The sequence below is a fragment of the Telmatherina bonti genome, assembly GCF_933228915.1.
Source record: "Telmatherina bonti genome assembly, chromosome: 2".
NCBI classification, from domain to species: Eukaryota; Metazoa; Chordata; class Actinopteri; order Atheriniformes; family Telmatherinidae; genus Telmatherina; species Telmatherina bonti.
The window spans coordinates 23,516,397-23,531,559 of record NC_136620.1 but is presented as its reverse complement, the minus strand read 5'-3'; the positions used below and the strand labels follow the sequence as shown (position 1 = coordinate 23,531,559).

Genomic DNA, 15,163 nt, shown 5'->3' with positions numbered 1-15,163 from the left:
TATTGGCTTCACAGATTCATCTGGAAGGTCTTGAAGCACCTCTTTTATTTTTTCGCTGATCTTCCTCAACACCTGTGATTCCGCCATATCTGTTGAGACACCAAAAAACTTTTTCATTTGGCATCAAGGTATTTAGTGTGACAAAACGCTGTGCTTTAGTGGAACAATTTGGTATCCATCTTTTACATAAGATGACAATGGCCACATGTCAGCTAGCTCACTGATAACTTTGCATTCCAGTCTCCCAGTGCAATGTTTAACTGAATACATATGGTACAGTGAGAGAAGTTCTACATCATACACTCGCATAAGAAAATGAATTGCAGAGTCATCTTTAACAAAAATGAGCAGAATTTCACCAAACTCCACAGACTCGTCATTCTTTGTGACAAGAAACTGACCCTTTCTGTAATTTAGTCCATTGTACTGTATATCCACTGGAATTCTTGTATTTCTTTCAGTAAAGTCAAAATGTAGCAAGGCATCTTTGACTTGTTCGCTGTAAAGCTCTGAGTAAAATGGTGAGCCATTTTTCATTTGCATAGCTGGAGGACTCGCCAACCCAGCAGAGAGGTAAGCCTGAAACATTTGATGTCTCTCTGAAAGAGTCAAACACAGATTCTTGAAGTTTTTCAAATGTCTGGCACATCTTTTAAAGTAACTATGTTTGCTCTCAAAACGCATAGTCCATAGCCTGATGAGAGGGCCAAATTTCAGTATCAGCCCTGGATAATGCCGTAGGTAGTGGTGCTTAGGTCTCAAGTTGACATTTGGAAACAATGCCTTTCTGGTTTCCAGATATTCTTGGATAAGAACATCCAGATAGGTGACCTGTGCTTCAGAAATCTGCTGAGCACATACTAAATCGACAATGTCCTTTAGCTGCAAAGTTAACTGCCACACATTATCTTGGGAGTTCTGCACTTTGTCACCAATTATGAGTGGTAAAAGTCTTAAAAAGTTCCAGTTCTGAACAGCTTGTCCACTAAGTTTCTGGGTTTTGGAACTGACTTCACATGGTTTGGAAGAAGCATCTGTTCCTTTGTAACTAAACTGCTTTATGCGCCTGTTCAGAATTGTGTAATCTCTGTCCTGTTTTCATCACGGCCTAAAAGTACCTTTTTGGGCTCAACATATTTGAACACATCTTTAAAGCAGCGGGCTCTTGAGTAAGTAGTTCTCATGGGTCCTGTGTGACAAGCTGTAAACAAGTCTGATTGCTTAATGGTGTCACAGATTTTCACAATGTCATCATTTGAAATTGACAAATCTTTTAGACATGATCTTAGCTTATTCAAAGCATACATTTGTCCCAATTCGTGCATATTCTGCATTTCTTCAACAATGATTTGAATTGTAGATGCTGGTAAAAGATGTTGTCCCTGTAGTTTCATGTAAAACATACATACATTTCTGAGATACATATCACTGAAATTAGGCTCATTCCCAACAGGGACCTCAGCATCTGAAACACTGGCAGCTTCCTGTATCATTCCACTTGTAGTGGGGCTTTCTGACTGACTATCTTTAAGTGGCCCACCACAAATAATGTTTTCTAAATAATATTTGTGTTTTCTGGACATATGGGAGGTGAGTGAAGACTTGACTGCAAACATTTTTTGGCAACCTCTCACTGGGCATGGCACATGATGTCCCCCATCAATGTGCTCCTTTAAGTGAGCAACCAAAGCCTTAGTGCCCTCAAACTGCCGTTCACAAAGTGAAACTGTACATTTCAGTCCTGTTAGGGTCATATCTGTATAAGCTGGTGTGGAACCAGTGTGGTGACGATAGAAGTGAGACTTTAAAGCTGCATATGAGGTAAACACCTGCGTAAACACCTGCTTACAGCTTGTAACAACGCATTTAAAAATACACCGGGGCTCATTGCGATGCAGTTTGCAGTGCAAAACATATGCTTTCACAGACGTAGATGATTCTCCACATATGTTACAGGGATACATGTTAAGTATTTAAGCACACCAATGGAGTACCTACTATAAGTTTGTCTTGCTAACTAACATGGACTTTAACATGTAAAAAAGGCGGGGAGGTCTACACCACCTGTATGAAAAAGGCACAAGTACTTCTACAAAAAATCTCAAACATATATTTCTTTACTGAAAATACATTTAAACATTAACTGACTGTTTTCACGGTTTAATTTTGAAAAAAGTTTATGCTAAGTGAAAGATACAGCACGAAATGCTCATACTAACCATGTTAAGCTTGAAGCTGACTCAATTACCACAAACAAATAAATTAGAAAATAAAAACTGCATATTCTAAACAAAAGATAACCCACTCCAACTGTAATAAATGCTTACCTATTCGAAGACTTGCGTTGCTGAGGGGCTTCAAATTTCGTCCGTGAGTGCAGTCAGTGAAAAGATACGAGTTGGCTTTTGCAGTCAGCAGAAGACGTGTTAAGCCGTAGGAAAAACCCACATGATCCATGAAACCGTTAATTCAGTCCATTAGTGCACACAAGCGAGCTGCTGCTTCCAAAGTAAATACGCGAAACTACTGTCTCGGTTCTGCAGGCTCGCGCGCGATCTCTCTCTCTCTCTCTCTATCAAACGTTAGACTGTTCCGGTAACGGAGCTAGATGCAGTACGATGATTGGCCAGTTCAAATTTGGGCGCTTTGTTGTCAAATGATTTCGTGATCCTACTTGAAAAAAACACTTTATTAGGTTGTCTTTTTTACTATCATATGTGTGTGTCATACGTGCAAATTGAATTTTTAAAGCTAATTAGAGATCCTTAAACATTAACTATGTTAAATAACTCAGTATTCTCAAGAAAATGCATAAAGTATTTTTATTATTTTTACTTAGAAAATGTAATCCCTTGATTTGGGCCAGTTATGCTGGCTGTTATTTGGATAATTAATAAAATATTTTTTTAATTCAAAATTTTATGCATCTGACATAATAGTATCAGAAAAGATATATTGTTTCCCTTGAAGATCCCATACATACTCAGACTAACTGGGCAAAGAGGTTGAGCTGAGAGGGGGGGGGGGGCTGTGAACGTCATGGTGGATGATTGACATCGAGCAAACTCAGAGCTTTCTGTAGCTAAGAGCTAACGTGGAGATAACAAGAGGTAACCAGCTAACAGAGGTAAGCAGGCTAAAGCTAAGTCACGTTGTTAACTGGCTAAAAACCGCGGTTGTTCTACATTCTTCTTACTTGAAGCAGGAGGTTGGATACCTGTCAATCAAAAGGACACACCCTTAAATATGCTGAACTTCGAGATTAAATTACTTTTAAATCGGCGAGTGAAAAAAATTCACTCCCCCCACAGTTGTCATGAAGTTAAACCTGACCTATTAACCGAAAATGGATTTGTGAACCAGGCTGTAAACATATTTATTCCCGCTATGAAGTTGGTGTTTTTAACATGGGAATCTATGGTCATTTTCTCTGTTTTGCAGCCAACCCCTAGCGGATGAAGGGGGAATTGCAATTTTTGTGCACTTCAGCATAGGCTTCACTTTTAACCAACGAAGGCTCCGTCCATCTTTCATACACAGTCTATGTTCTGAACATATTGTTATGACCATCACTGGTCAAGGCCCAGGCCCAGCCCAGGCCCAGCCCACTTACAACAGGAAGTGGGGTTTTTTCCACAGTAGAGGATCATCCTCCTCAGCAAATGATCCTAAACATTTGAAACTATTCCAAAATTTGTCAAACCATTTCATGATGACCCATTAACAAAACTCAAGTTACAAGGCTAAAGGTAACCATGGAGAATGGTGGTCAAACACCATGAAACAGGAAGTACCTCTAACCAAGCCATTAAACCTTTGATATCTACCAAACTTGCCATGACTGATGACAGTCATGCTCTGAACTGTCTTCAATTGAAACAATTTTACCATAAAATCACTGTGATTGTAAACCATGTAACAATGTACAATGGATTACAGAAAGATCATATTAAAAGTACATGTTTTTTCTTATAATCAATATTGTATAAAACTTTTTTTAAAGCAGTTTCTGGGGATTATTAGTGCATTGTATTTTCTTAAATTGTAAATTTTACACTTTTGTACAGTTTATTTTTTATATAATTTAAAATGACCAGAATTTAACTGCTTTTGGTTTACAGATGTTTACCTTAATAGTTTTACAATATTAACCACTGGCATATTTTACAGCAAACCACATAACTGTGTATAACTGTATTATTTACAAGAAGAGTTAGTTAGAAGTGTAGGTTTTTCTTGGATTTATTATTATGGGAATGTTCAGTTTGAAAAGCATTTTTTTTTTACTGTAATGCAATGTAATTTTTAAAAAAAAAAAAAAAACTTGTGAAATTGTCAGTCTTTCATGTTTATTTTATTTACATTTATTTGATTTTAAATTAACAGTACAAAACTGTTTTTTAGTTTCCAGTTTTTTACCATTCTAGTTTAACAAAACGTTACCGTATTACCAACAGACATATTTCACAATAAACCACGGAACAGTATATATCTGTACTATATACAGAAAGATAATGTAAAAAGTACAGTTTTTTCTTGGAATTAATATTACAGAAATATTCTGTTTAAAAAGCAATTTTAGGAAGTTTTATTGTCATGAAATGTATTTTCTACAAAGAAAATATGTAAAATTGTCAGTCCTTCCTGTTTATTTTATTTACATTGATATAATTTCAAATGAACAGCATTAAACATTTTTTTAATTTACAGGTTTTTACTGTCATAGTTTGACAATATTTTACCGTAAAATCTACGGACATTTATTACAGTGTACAAAGCAGAGGCAGTGAGTGAAGGTAGTTGCAACTCATTCATGTTCACAAATCTGCACCTAAAATGCCTCTATGTGCAGTTTTATACCCGTCCGTGCCGTTTGTGTATCTATTACCCACAGCCACATGAACATATGCACGTCTTCTTCATCTCGCCATGCCTCACATGGCCCAGCCCATGAGAAAAACCCCAATACTTTCAGACCAGAAAGAAAAACAGACTTTCTGGATGAAAGTGCTCTGGTCAAGCGTAGGGCCTTATATATTTTTTTGTAATTATTATTTATAGTCGGCACATTGATAACGTCCCAACACAAACACTGCAGGGCATCATTCATTTTGTGCGCGGTGATGTTGCTGTACCACAAATTGTTCAGACCACCGGCCAGAGCCCAGAGCCCCATAACTCAATGTCAAAGGAGAGGAAAAAACTCTTGCGCACCACTCCGCTCTTATTTTAAGGATATCCCCACCAGGAACCAAGTCCATCCTTACTAGCCTGACAGCTCAGGACAGGAGGAACCTAGGACATCTGAATTTACAGTTATTAAAAGCCGCAGCCTTCGGGCAGCAGGCTCACAGCATGTCAAACTATTTATACTCTCTCCGACTGGTGCACATTTCTCCCCTCTTTACCACTGCATCCCATCGCATGTCACTTACTCAGCCTTCATTTGGATTATCTGTCTGCCTTGGGGTTTACACCCACAGTATGCAGTGGAAATCTGTGCATTTCACATTAAGGCCCTAATTTAATGGAAGCTAAAGAGATGGGCACAAAAAATGTCTGACCCAGAAAGATGTAAATGTGGCCTGCACTAACTGATAGTTGGGAAGTAGGAGTTGCAATACATTAGACTCAGTCTGGTTTATGACGGAAATTTGCAGATGTAGAATTGCTTTATAAGTGGTGAAAGTTAAAGTCATGCGCTGATAGTGCTGTGTATAACTCAAAGATTTACCTTAAAAGTGTAATCTAGATTTTTATACATTTATCTACAGACATTTTTTTTTTGCTTATAAAAATCACTGTAGCTGTGAATCTTAAAATTAATCATAAAAGTGTTATTTCTTCTAAATCCCCTTATTCTCTAATGTTCATATCAGTATTAAAAAAGACCTCGGATGTTTCTCATTCATTGTCTACTCTGAAATAGATCACAGAAAACACTTCTAAGTTCAATTATGTGCAATACTGTGCGCGCACGACTACCGAAACTACTGGAATACAAGTAACACGAAACTATGTGAGGGAAATCTTCATGCTTACAGCTGTGCCTTGGCCTCACATCCTAACTGCTCCCTTTGCTGCATTTGATTAAAGCCCCACAATGCACTATTATCAAGAACTGGATTTTGACTTGAACATGTGTTATTTCTATTTCAGTTTTAATAGAAAAGTGTTCATCCAACACATAAACCATAAAATACTGCAACATGTCAGACTTTATCATGCAACCATCATCAAATTACACCCACTTGTAGGCATTTGTGGGTTGTTACCATTTTCTGACTTGCCCTAACCTAGAACGCCACCTACAGTAGTGGCTTTGACAATGCTTTACTTAAAAAAAAAAGAAATAAAAGGCAAAATACATTCACTTGGACTTCATTTAAGCTTCTTAATGGGAAGCTTAATGTCAAAAAGTTCATTTTTGTAAGTTATAGTGTACTCTTTGGGTTGAGTGAAACAAATATGTGTTCTGTTTAACATGCATTCAGGGAGACCCAGACTGTAAATTGATGTCATACTTTATCTATTTTAAACTGTAAAACAGCAAGAGTAAGACACAAATCATTCTTTATGCTTATATTTATAGTACTGTGCAGAAGTCTTGACCCATCCCTTATTTTTTTTTATGTTTGGTTTCCAAGCAATGTACTCGCTTGTTATCTTTTAGTGCCAGGCAATATTTCTCATGCTTTATGAAACATTTTCAAAGTTGTTCGTTGACCATATGCTGCTTTTTCATTTATTTTTCAGTCCAGTCCAGTACGTCAGCATTTTCTAATGAATTTTCCTTTTTTTTTTTAGTTTGTCAATGAGATTTAACACTGAAAATTTCACCACCAGATTGATAAACCAGTGCTGTGGTGCTTGGTGATAGAAATTTTAAATAGGAACTTTTTATTAGCATGTTGTAGGCATTTTATGTGTTGTCATTTCTTTAGTTGCTTTGAAAGACGATGCCAACAATGAAATTTTGACATGCATAAAATCAGATTTTTGTATCAAAAGCAATTCTGAATGAGTAAGTAAACTCAGATACATCAGCCTGGTATGCAGAGTGTATAGATAGATAGAGGACACTGGACAAGTGTGATAGATCTAAAACAAAACAAAGAAAACAGCAGATTAATCGTATCTATAAATGATATTGCTTAAAAAATAGGGGGAAAATCTCACACAAGTCTGACACTGAACCTAGAAGATGCATCTGGACCTTCGGTCAATGTACTGTTCACTGAAGCTTCAGCAGAAATGGTCTCCAAGGATGGGAGGTTGTCAAATAGTCTTACTTAAAACAAGGAAAAAAGGCTGAGGTATGCCAAATGACATTAGAATTGGACTAAAAATCAGTGGTATCAAGTCTTATGAAGATATGAATCCTCCCCTGAGCCTAAGCCTGAATTTTATTCCATCAAAGTGGGATCATCTTGACAGGAAGGGGGGAAAAAAGCAGCCAAAACCCAAAGAAGAGCTTTAAAATGTCTTTCAAGAGGCTTGGAGAAATATTCCTGAGCACTACTTAAAAAAAATGACATGATAGTTTTACAACAAGGGGTGAGGAATTTGGTTGACCATGCCAAATATTGCCTTCCAAGCTTGTTAGAATTGTACAAACTGTTTTTATGTCAGTCACTGTATTTTCACTCATCTATTCAGAAGTTTAATTTATGAGACTATTTCTTATTTTTCTGGCAATATATAATGGAAATAAAGGGAGGCTTAAGACTTTTTAAACTGTCTTATAAACTGCCTCTTTAGTATGTTCTGTACCCATGTGTGTATTGCAGTTTATAATTATCTACAATGCATTAAGAGGCTTTACTATCATTGCACCACACAGGCTTTTTCCACCAATTCTCTGTTTCTCCATAAGTATTGGTTTCAAATATGATGCTTTTAAAAAAAAAAAAAAAGTATAGTAACAAGTTTAACTCTAATCCACTCTTGCGTTTATTCTAGGAGGGGATTATAAGGTACTCTTGGCTCTTCCTGAGTCACAAACACCTGCACTTTGGCCAAGTAAGAGGTAACTGTGCCATAGCGACGCAGCTTCAGCTCCACAGACAGCTCAAAGTCCTGAGGCTTGTTAATGAGCTTTGCCACCGACATTATGCCGCCAGTGACTGTCCGCTCTGTCTTGAAGAAACCGCCTTGGTTCCCATCAGTAATAACAATCTGGATATCGTCGCCAGCGATGGTGTGGGCGGGGCCCATGCGGAAGATATTGGTGAAGACAGGAATGTTGGTAGGGAAGGTGAGGTAGTAGTGGGTTATTCTCAGGGGCATGGTCAGGCACTCGACAGATTCATTGCAAAGCAAACGTTCACATCGACTGCAAAAGAACAAACAACAACAACAACAACAAAAAAAAAGAATGGGGAATTGGGGGGTGGGCAGAAACAGAACAGGACAGAACAGAGCCACAAAGAGAAAAAGACGTGTGAGTTTCACTTGCCGTGCATGACATGCAGAGAAAGAAACATCATTTTCATTAGCATAATGCCAGTTATGGTGCCCTCTGTGGGAACATGCAAGAGTTCTATGACTACAACCTCCAGACGAAGGTAGAAATACAGTCTGATCTGGATCTGAAAATATCCATGTGCAGTTCAACTTCATAAAACAGGAGTTCATGCTACAGCCAAATCACGTCTGAGGTTTTATAGCATACAAAACATGCAGGACATCGATTTAAACATATTAACAAGGACTGATTTAAAAAAAGGCTGACACTACTGAACCTGTGGAGGAACATAGCTCCTCCTCTGTGTGTTTCATATGCATGGAGTCTTTGTAAAGTTGCATGTGTCAATCAACAGCCATATTGCCTTGAATTGTCCTAACCTTGAAAGCTGTATCTGAACATGAAGCAAACATTTTCCATTGGGTGCAATACACTCACATCTCTCCGACACGTCTGTAGTTCCTCGGACAATCGAAAGACAGGCATCTGAATTGTCCTTGTATATTAAAGCAGCTCTGATCCTCTGTGCAGGTATGTGTGCCCGTCACACATTCATCAATATCTGAAACATGTGGAAGGGGAAAGAAGCGTTTTTTAAAACATTCCCAAGCAGAACTAGTGCAAAAGTTTAAGATAATTTAAAAAGCACGTGTGATGTCACAGGAAGTACTGCCTACCCTGGCAGCTGCGTCCATTCGCTGCTAAGGTGTAGCCCTTGACAGGACAGGAGCAGTGGAAGCTGCCAGGGGTGTTGTGACAGCGATAAGAGCAAATATGACCTCCAGTTGGCAGTGCACATTCATCTATATCTGGAGCAATAAAAACAGAGCAAATTTCATTCAATAAACATCTTGTTTGTTTTACTCATCCATAGCACACATTTAAGCTTATTTGCTTCCAGTTTTGGAGAGTACTTTTTTGTTTTTTGACACACTTGTATGTTTGAGACGGTGGTTGTGTTTTACCTTCACAAGTCACGCCATCAATATCACTGAGCTGGTAGCCACGGCGACAGTAGCACTGGTAGGAGCCATACACGTTGGCACACTCTTGACTACAAGGGTTGTTCTCACATTCATTCAAATCTACAATAAGAAAATACAATTATTCCCCAGTTTATCCTTCCTTTCTCAATAATTACAAGTTAGAGTATTTACTCCTTTGTGAAAAGTACATGCAGTGATTCAAAAACTTGTAAACCCACCCTTTGAAGCAACAGGTCGAAGTAAGTGCTTTCTTTATCAGATTATCAGTCTCTCACAGAGCTATTTTGTTTTAGTCTTTTTAAAGATATTACTGCAGTACATTGAAGATGGGGCATTAGATTATTCATTTAGTCATTATCTTAACCACTTATTCCGATTAAGTGTTGCAGGGAAGCTGGAGCCTATCCCAGCAGTGTTTGAGCGAATGGCGGGGTACACCCTGGACAGCTCGCCAGTCCATCACAGGGCCGGCATTAGATTCTACTCAATTCAGATCATCAACTTTGCAAACTAAAGCCATGTCACTTTGTTCAGAGAAGGCTTTTTGCAACCATTTCCTCTTTAGCACAGTGTTAACATACCCAAATGCTCCAGACCATTAAACTGCCAAAACGTTGGCATTTAGAGGTCAAGTAAATGTGACTGGCAGCACCTGGCTGCTACTTGCTATTAACTTACTATTCTAAAATCATATTTAAGCAGTAGGGGTGTACATTATTGACACACTGGCATATGTCATACTGTTTTTCATCTAAGGTTTTTATTTGCCTCACCGTCACAGTTCCTGCCATCACTGGCTAGCTTGAAGCCTGTGGTGCAGCTGCACATGTAGGATCCCAGGGTGTTCTCACACTTATGAGCACACAGGCGGCCAGGATAGTGCCTGCATTCATTAATATCTAAAAGGAAAGGTAGAAAAATACATAGCAGGAGGAACTAAAAGTTTGACTTCAGGTTTTAGTCAAACTATTTTATTGAGATGTTGCGGATCCACTTGCATGAAGCTACATAAAAAAAAAATTTTTAAAAAAACTTCAAATGACATTTGCCCACTGCTTACCCTCACAAAGCCGAGTTATACTGTTGAAGTTGTAGCCCTGTTGGCACTCACAGCGGTAAGTCCCCAGCTGGTTGACACAGCCATGGCCTGAACAGACTTCTTCAGGACCTTTACACTCATCAATATCTGAGAAAAAAGATCCACACAACTGAGAACAAAATGACATCCACCTTCGGTTAACTAAGAAGATCCAAGTAGCTTAGAAATTCTAATTATTTTTCAGCCTTGCCAACGCAGCGCGTTCCCTCTTCATTAAGATGGTATCCTCGACCACAGTTTACAGAGTTTCTCTGACAAGTGAAGGAGCCCACTGTGTTCATGCAGATCTGCCCTCTGTGACATGGACTTGTCTGGGCAACACATTCATTAATATCTGAAAATACAGACACAGATGCTCCAGTTATCTTCATACAGTGTGGAATTAAACAATGCACAATATGGACACCAATACATAGTTGTGTGTTTGTTGTCATAGATATATATATATAAATAGATCCATATATGTTTACAAACAATGGTTTGACAAACATTGTTTATCCAGACTCCTTGAAAAGAACAGCTATTAAAATTATAATGTAATCATCGTCCCACCCCTTTTCTAATTCCTACATAACATTAGGCTGTTATTTATATATGTTGACATGATTTTGAGTCTACTAGTACTGCTACAAGAAAAGTGGGGCTGTTATTTACACCATATGGTATAAATATGGTTTTAGCATAGCTGATCTGAAGCCAGTTCTAGAAAAAGCAGAAAAATGCCAAATGGGGGTTCATATAATTTAAATAATGCACAATAATTAACTGATTAAAGCTTGACCCATACATATCTATACATCTAGCTAAATAAATATCTATCTACATCTATATCTATCTACATCTATAGAACAGACATTGCATATTTTTCCAGTTTATAAGCTACTTCCAGAACATCAAAATATAGCCACGGTAAACACCTGAAATATATTTTTATGCCATCAAGATTTGGATGCTACTCTGAATGTTGTGGCAAAGCATAACTGTACAGTGCAGGTAATGCTCTTACCAATGCAGTTTCCAAGGGCATCCTGGATAAAGCCTTCTCCACATTTAACCTTTGGGACACAGCGAAATGACCCCTGGGTGTTTTGACACTCAAACTGGGGGCCACAGTTGTGGATACCGGTTTCACACTCGTCAATATCTGGATGGAGTCACAGCAGAAATGCCTCCTTATGAACATCTAAAAATACACCCAGGTTCACAGTCCCTCAATAAAAGAAGACAGGACCAGGTAACTGACCTTTACAGTTGTTGCTGTCGGTGAGTTCATAACCGGTTCCACAGCTGATCTCTCTCTGGCAGCGGAAGGAGCCCTCTGTGTTGATGCAGCGCTCTCCCCCCCGACAGTTGCTGGCACCCAGCAAACACTCATTTATATCTGACAGAGTAAAAATACAAAATCATACCTCCACAAATAAACAGGTCCTTTAGATCTCACTACCAGCATATATTCTATCTTCTCTTTGTCCAATAAACATTATGTGTGCACAGTCTTAAAACTTCATTATGAACATGAATATGTCCATTTACCCTCGCAGCTCTTTCCATCTGGTCTGAGTTTATAGCCTTTGAAACACACACAAGTGTCATTCCCCACACACTGATGGGCACACTTACCTGGGAAGCAACAAAAACATGTTAATAATTAATCATTGGCATTTTAATTGTTAAAAACTGTTTTTTGTAAGATTCCATAATGGTCTGACTGCCACTCTTTACCACTGCATTGATCTCTCAGAACTGAATTATCTCCATTTGTATTGACGACATCCTTTAACACTATGAGAAAAAGAGTGCATAACGATTATTTTCAAACAGACAAATTGATTAATACTCACAAATATTACGGCACAGGCTTATATCTTAGAAATTGTTATGTTTGTGTCTTATGTTTTTAAAATTGTGAGCTGAAAAAAGTCTTTTTAGTTATTTGTAATGAATGATTGATTGCTTTTGATCCCAAAAGTCATTAGTTTTAACTAATGGAAGTGCACCAGCTTGTGTTGTTTTTTGTATATGCCTTTCGAAGATCAGAAAAGTCTCAATTAATTGAAATGTTTTCTATTCATAATGCTACAATTACTATTTTGACCACTAATAATGTGCTCCTTTCAGCTATATTTTACAATACACTGACTAAAGTCAATATTTTTAAGTAGCAGGATAATGCTATAATCCAGTTTGCAATATGATAAGTCTTCCACCTTGAACATTCACTGTTTCAACTGTTCCTTTATAAATGCAGCAGAAGTTGAACTATTCACTATTTATGAGACCCACATTCCTCCACCAGGGGGCAGTAAATGCATACTTTTAAGCTCTGTGCCATTTGGATTTCTTCACTGTTATTCTCTTGTGTCATTTTTTTCAACAGCTTTATGTCTTCTTTGTATATAAATTATTTTACCCACATTCATTCTGTGGTACTTTTGAAGTCTGATTGTCTGAAGCTCCATCCACACAGCAGGCTCGTGACACCAGACTGCACTGGTAGCCCACAGACAGGTTGTGGTCACAAGGTATACCCAGCTCATGTGCTGCTTTCCCCAGGAGACAACAGTCACAGCACATCTACACAAAACAGAGCACAGAGTTACATATTATAAAACATATGTACTGAAAAGAATATCCAAAAATTTGCATAGAGGATAAAACAACAAAAAAAGATTTGAGGCTGAAGGCCTTAAAATGATTCAGACAGAAATGCAGCAGAGCTCACAACGAACTGTGAGGACATGAATGGATTGAGGAGGACAGATATCTAGGACAGGAAGTCAGTCAGAAAAACATGCAGACAGTGATGAGATGACATCACCCCCTCTGGCTGATGTGTGCTCAATCAATCATCGTGACAGTCAGAGGGGAAGCAGAAAGGTGCAGAGAGTTGGGGGATGGTCAATACAACAATGGCTTGTACCTGAAATCTGCCATTGTGTGGTGTAGTATGAAGTGATTGCAAAGACTGCAAAACTGAAAACAAGCCAAAGAGTGGCACTCTGATAGTTGTGTAACAGTGGTGGTTTACTGCTGCTATGTGTAATTGTTTATATTTAGGCTAACTGTGTCCTAAAAAAAAACATTTTTTTAGAGCTTCAGGCAAAGAGAAAACTCCCATGGTTGTGTAAACCTCATTGTTAAAATCCACAGAAATGAGTTCACAAATACAAAGCTTTTCAAAATGCTAGATAAAGGTAATTGGTTGGTGGCTCAAATATTGTTTACTTGTAGTTGCCTGTTTAAAAAAAGCAGATAAAACAGACCTAATTTTCTATGAACTATTCAGAAAAATCATATGAAACAAATCAGCTTTCTTTTCTTCAAAGTGACTACAGATTTATGGTTTAAGTTACAGATTCACTTTCACTGCAGTATTAATTTTTTTATCATCATAAATGTCCACAGGCTGTCAGTAGTCAGTAAATCATCATCCAAAAGTCTCCTGGAGACAGCCCACACAAATTAGCTAAGGTTTTACATGCTACACATCCTATGGTGTGTAATGTTTGTTAATACTAAACACAAGTCCTGGAAAAACTGTACATAAAAGGTCCTTATGTTTGAGAAAAACACCAATTTTTTTACACAGCGAACACATTTTCTGATCAAGAGACCATTTTTTTCTTATCAGCCTGTTTTCAGATATGTGTCTTGTAATCAGTACTATGCAAGAATAAAGCAGGCTAGTGAAGAAGTTTGCAATTTGTAAGCTGCTGTGCGAAGAAAACTTAATAAAATCTTTAAAGCAGTGATGGAAGAGTGATGGTTTGAAAATGAGTCCCAAAATGGTTTGCCCAAATGAGTATTTGCATCTTCAGACAGATTGCTGTGCACCAATGACAGTCTTTAAAAGAAGAAAGCCACAGTTTTATTACTAACAACAAAGGTAAGTCTCTTGTCCATGTCTATGATGAAAAACACTGTTTAATCCATTTTAATTACACAATCAGCTGTTTAAATGCTAAGCTAAATAAATCAGGAGTGGTATTAAGAGGAAGCAGTTGCAGTCAGATGATAGAGGGAGAAAAGGTCATGGTTATTTAACAGATTCACAGATACAGTCATGTTAAATCAAAAGAAAGGTAAAATAGATCATGACTGTTGCATCTGGACTGATAAACTGGATTATTACTGATGGATTACAATGAAAGCACCATCTGCATGCAAGTAGCTGACAGGGATGGAACTTTATCAAACTTTGGACCAGATCCACAAAGATCCTAATTTGCGAGTGGTAATTTGTGTGTGCAATCCAGAATTTTGCGCATGGGTGTGAAACCACAGTTTGTGGGTTTTTCTCTAAGAATCTTTGCGTGAATGGCCAGCAGGTGCAAATATTTTTTGAGACCCCCTATTTAAACAAGGGTTTTGTATGTTTCTAGGTTTGCATCATGACGAGTTTGGAGAGAAAACATGATATACAGCAAAGAAATCTGACTCTCACAAGTGGATTAATATATTAATTTTTTTAACCGCTTAGTCCAATTAAGGGTAACAGGGACTGCCACACAATTAAATTAAATTAAATTAAATTAAATTAAATTAAATTAAATTAAATTTTAAACTAATGGAAAAAAATTCTAATCAGTATTCCATCCTACCTGTGTTAAA

The 15,163-nt window shown here is 37.7% G+C and overlaps 1 protein-coding gene across 1 annotated transcript in view; it reads right to left on the bottom strand.

The window, feature by feature from the left end:
* The window catches only part of fbln1 (fibulin 1), a 40,162-nt gene that overhangs the window by 17,481 nt on the left and 7,518 nt on the right, over positions 1 to 15,163 (bottom strand). Inside the window, exons 4-14 of the mRNA XM_079247182.1 lie at positions 12,967 to 13,126; positions 12,275 to 12,334; positions 12,086 to 12,172; positions 11,796 to 11,933; positions 11,559 to 11,696; positions 10,743 to 10,886; positions 10,514 to 10,639; positions 10,227 to 10,352; positions 9,433 to 9,552; positions 9,145 to 9,276; positions 8,906 to 9,029 (exon numbers count right to left, since the gene is read on the bottom strand). Coding sequence (XP_079103308.1) covers positions 8,906 to 9,029; positions 9,145 to 9,276; positions 9,433 to 9,552; positions 10,227 to 10,352; positions 10,514 to 10,639; positions 10,743 to 10,886; positions 11,559 to 11,696; positions 11,796 to 11,933; positions 12,086 to 12,172; positions 12,275 to 12,334; positions 12,967 to 13,126 — 1,355 coding nt within the window. The remainder of the gene's footprint in view (positions 1 to 8,905; positions 9,030 to 9,144; positions 9,277 to 9,432; positions 9,553 to 10,226; positions 10,353 to 10,513; positions 10,640 to 10,742; positions 10,887 to 11,558; positions 11,697 to 11,795; positions 11,934 to 12,085; positions 12,173 to 12,274; positions 12,335 to 12,966; positions 13,127 to 15,163) is intronic.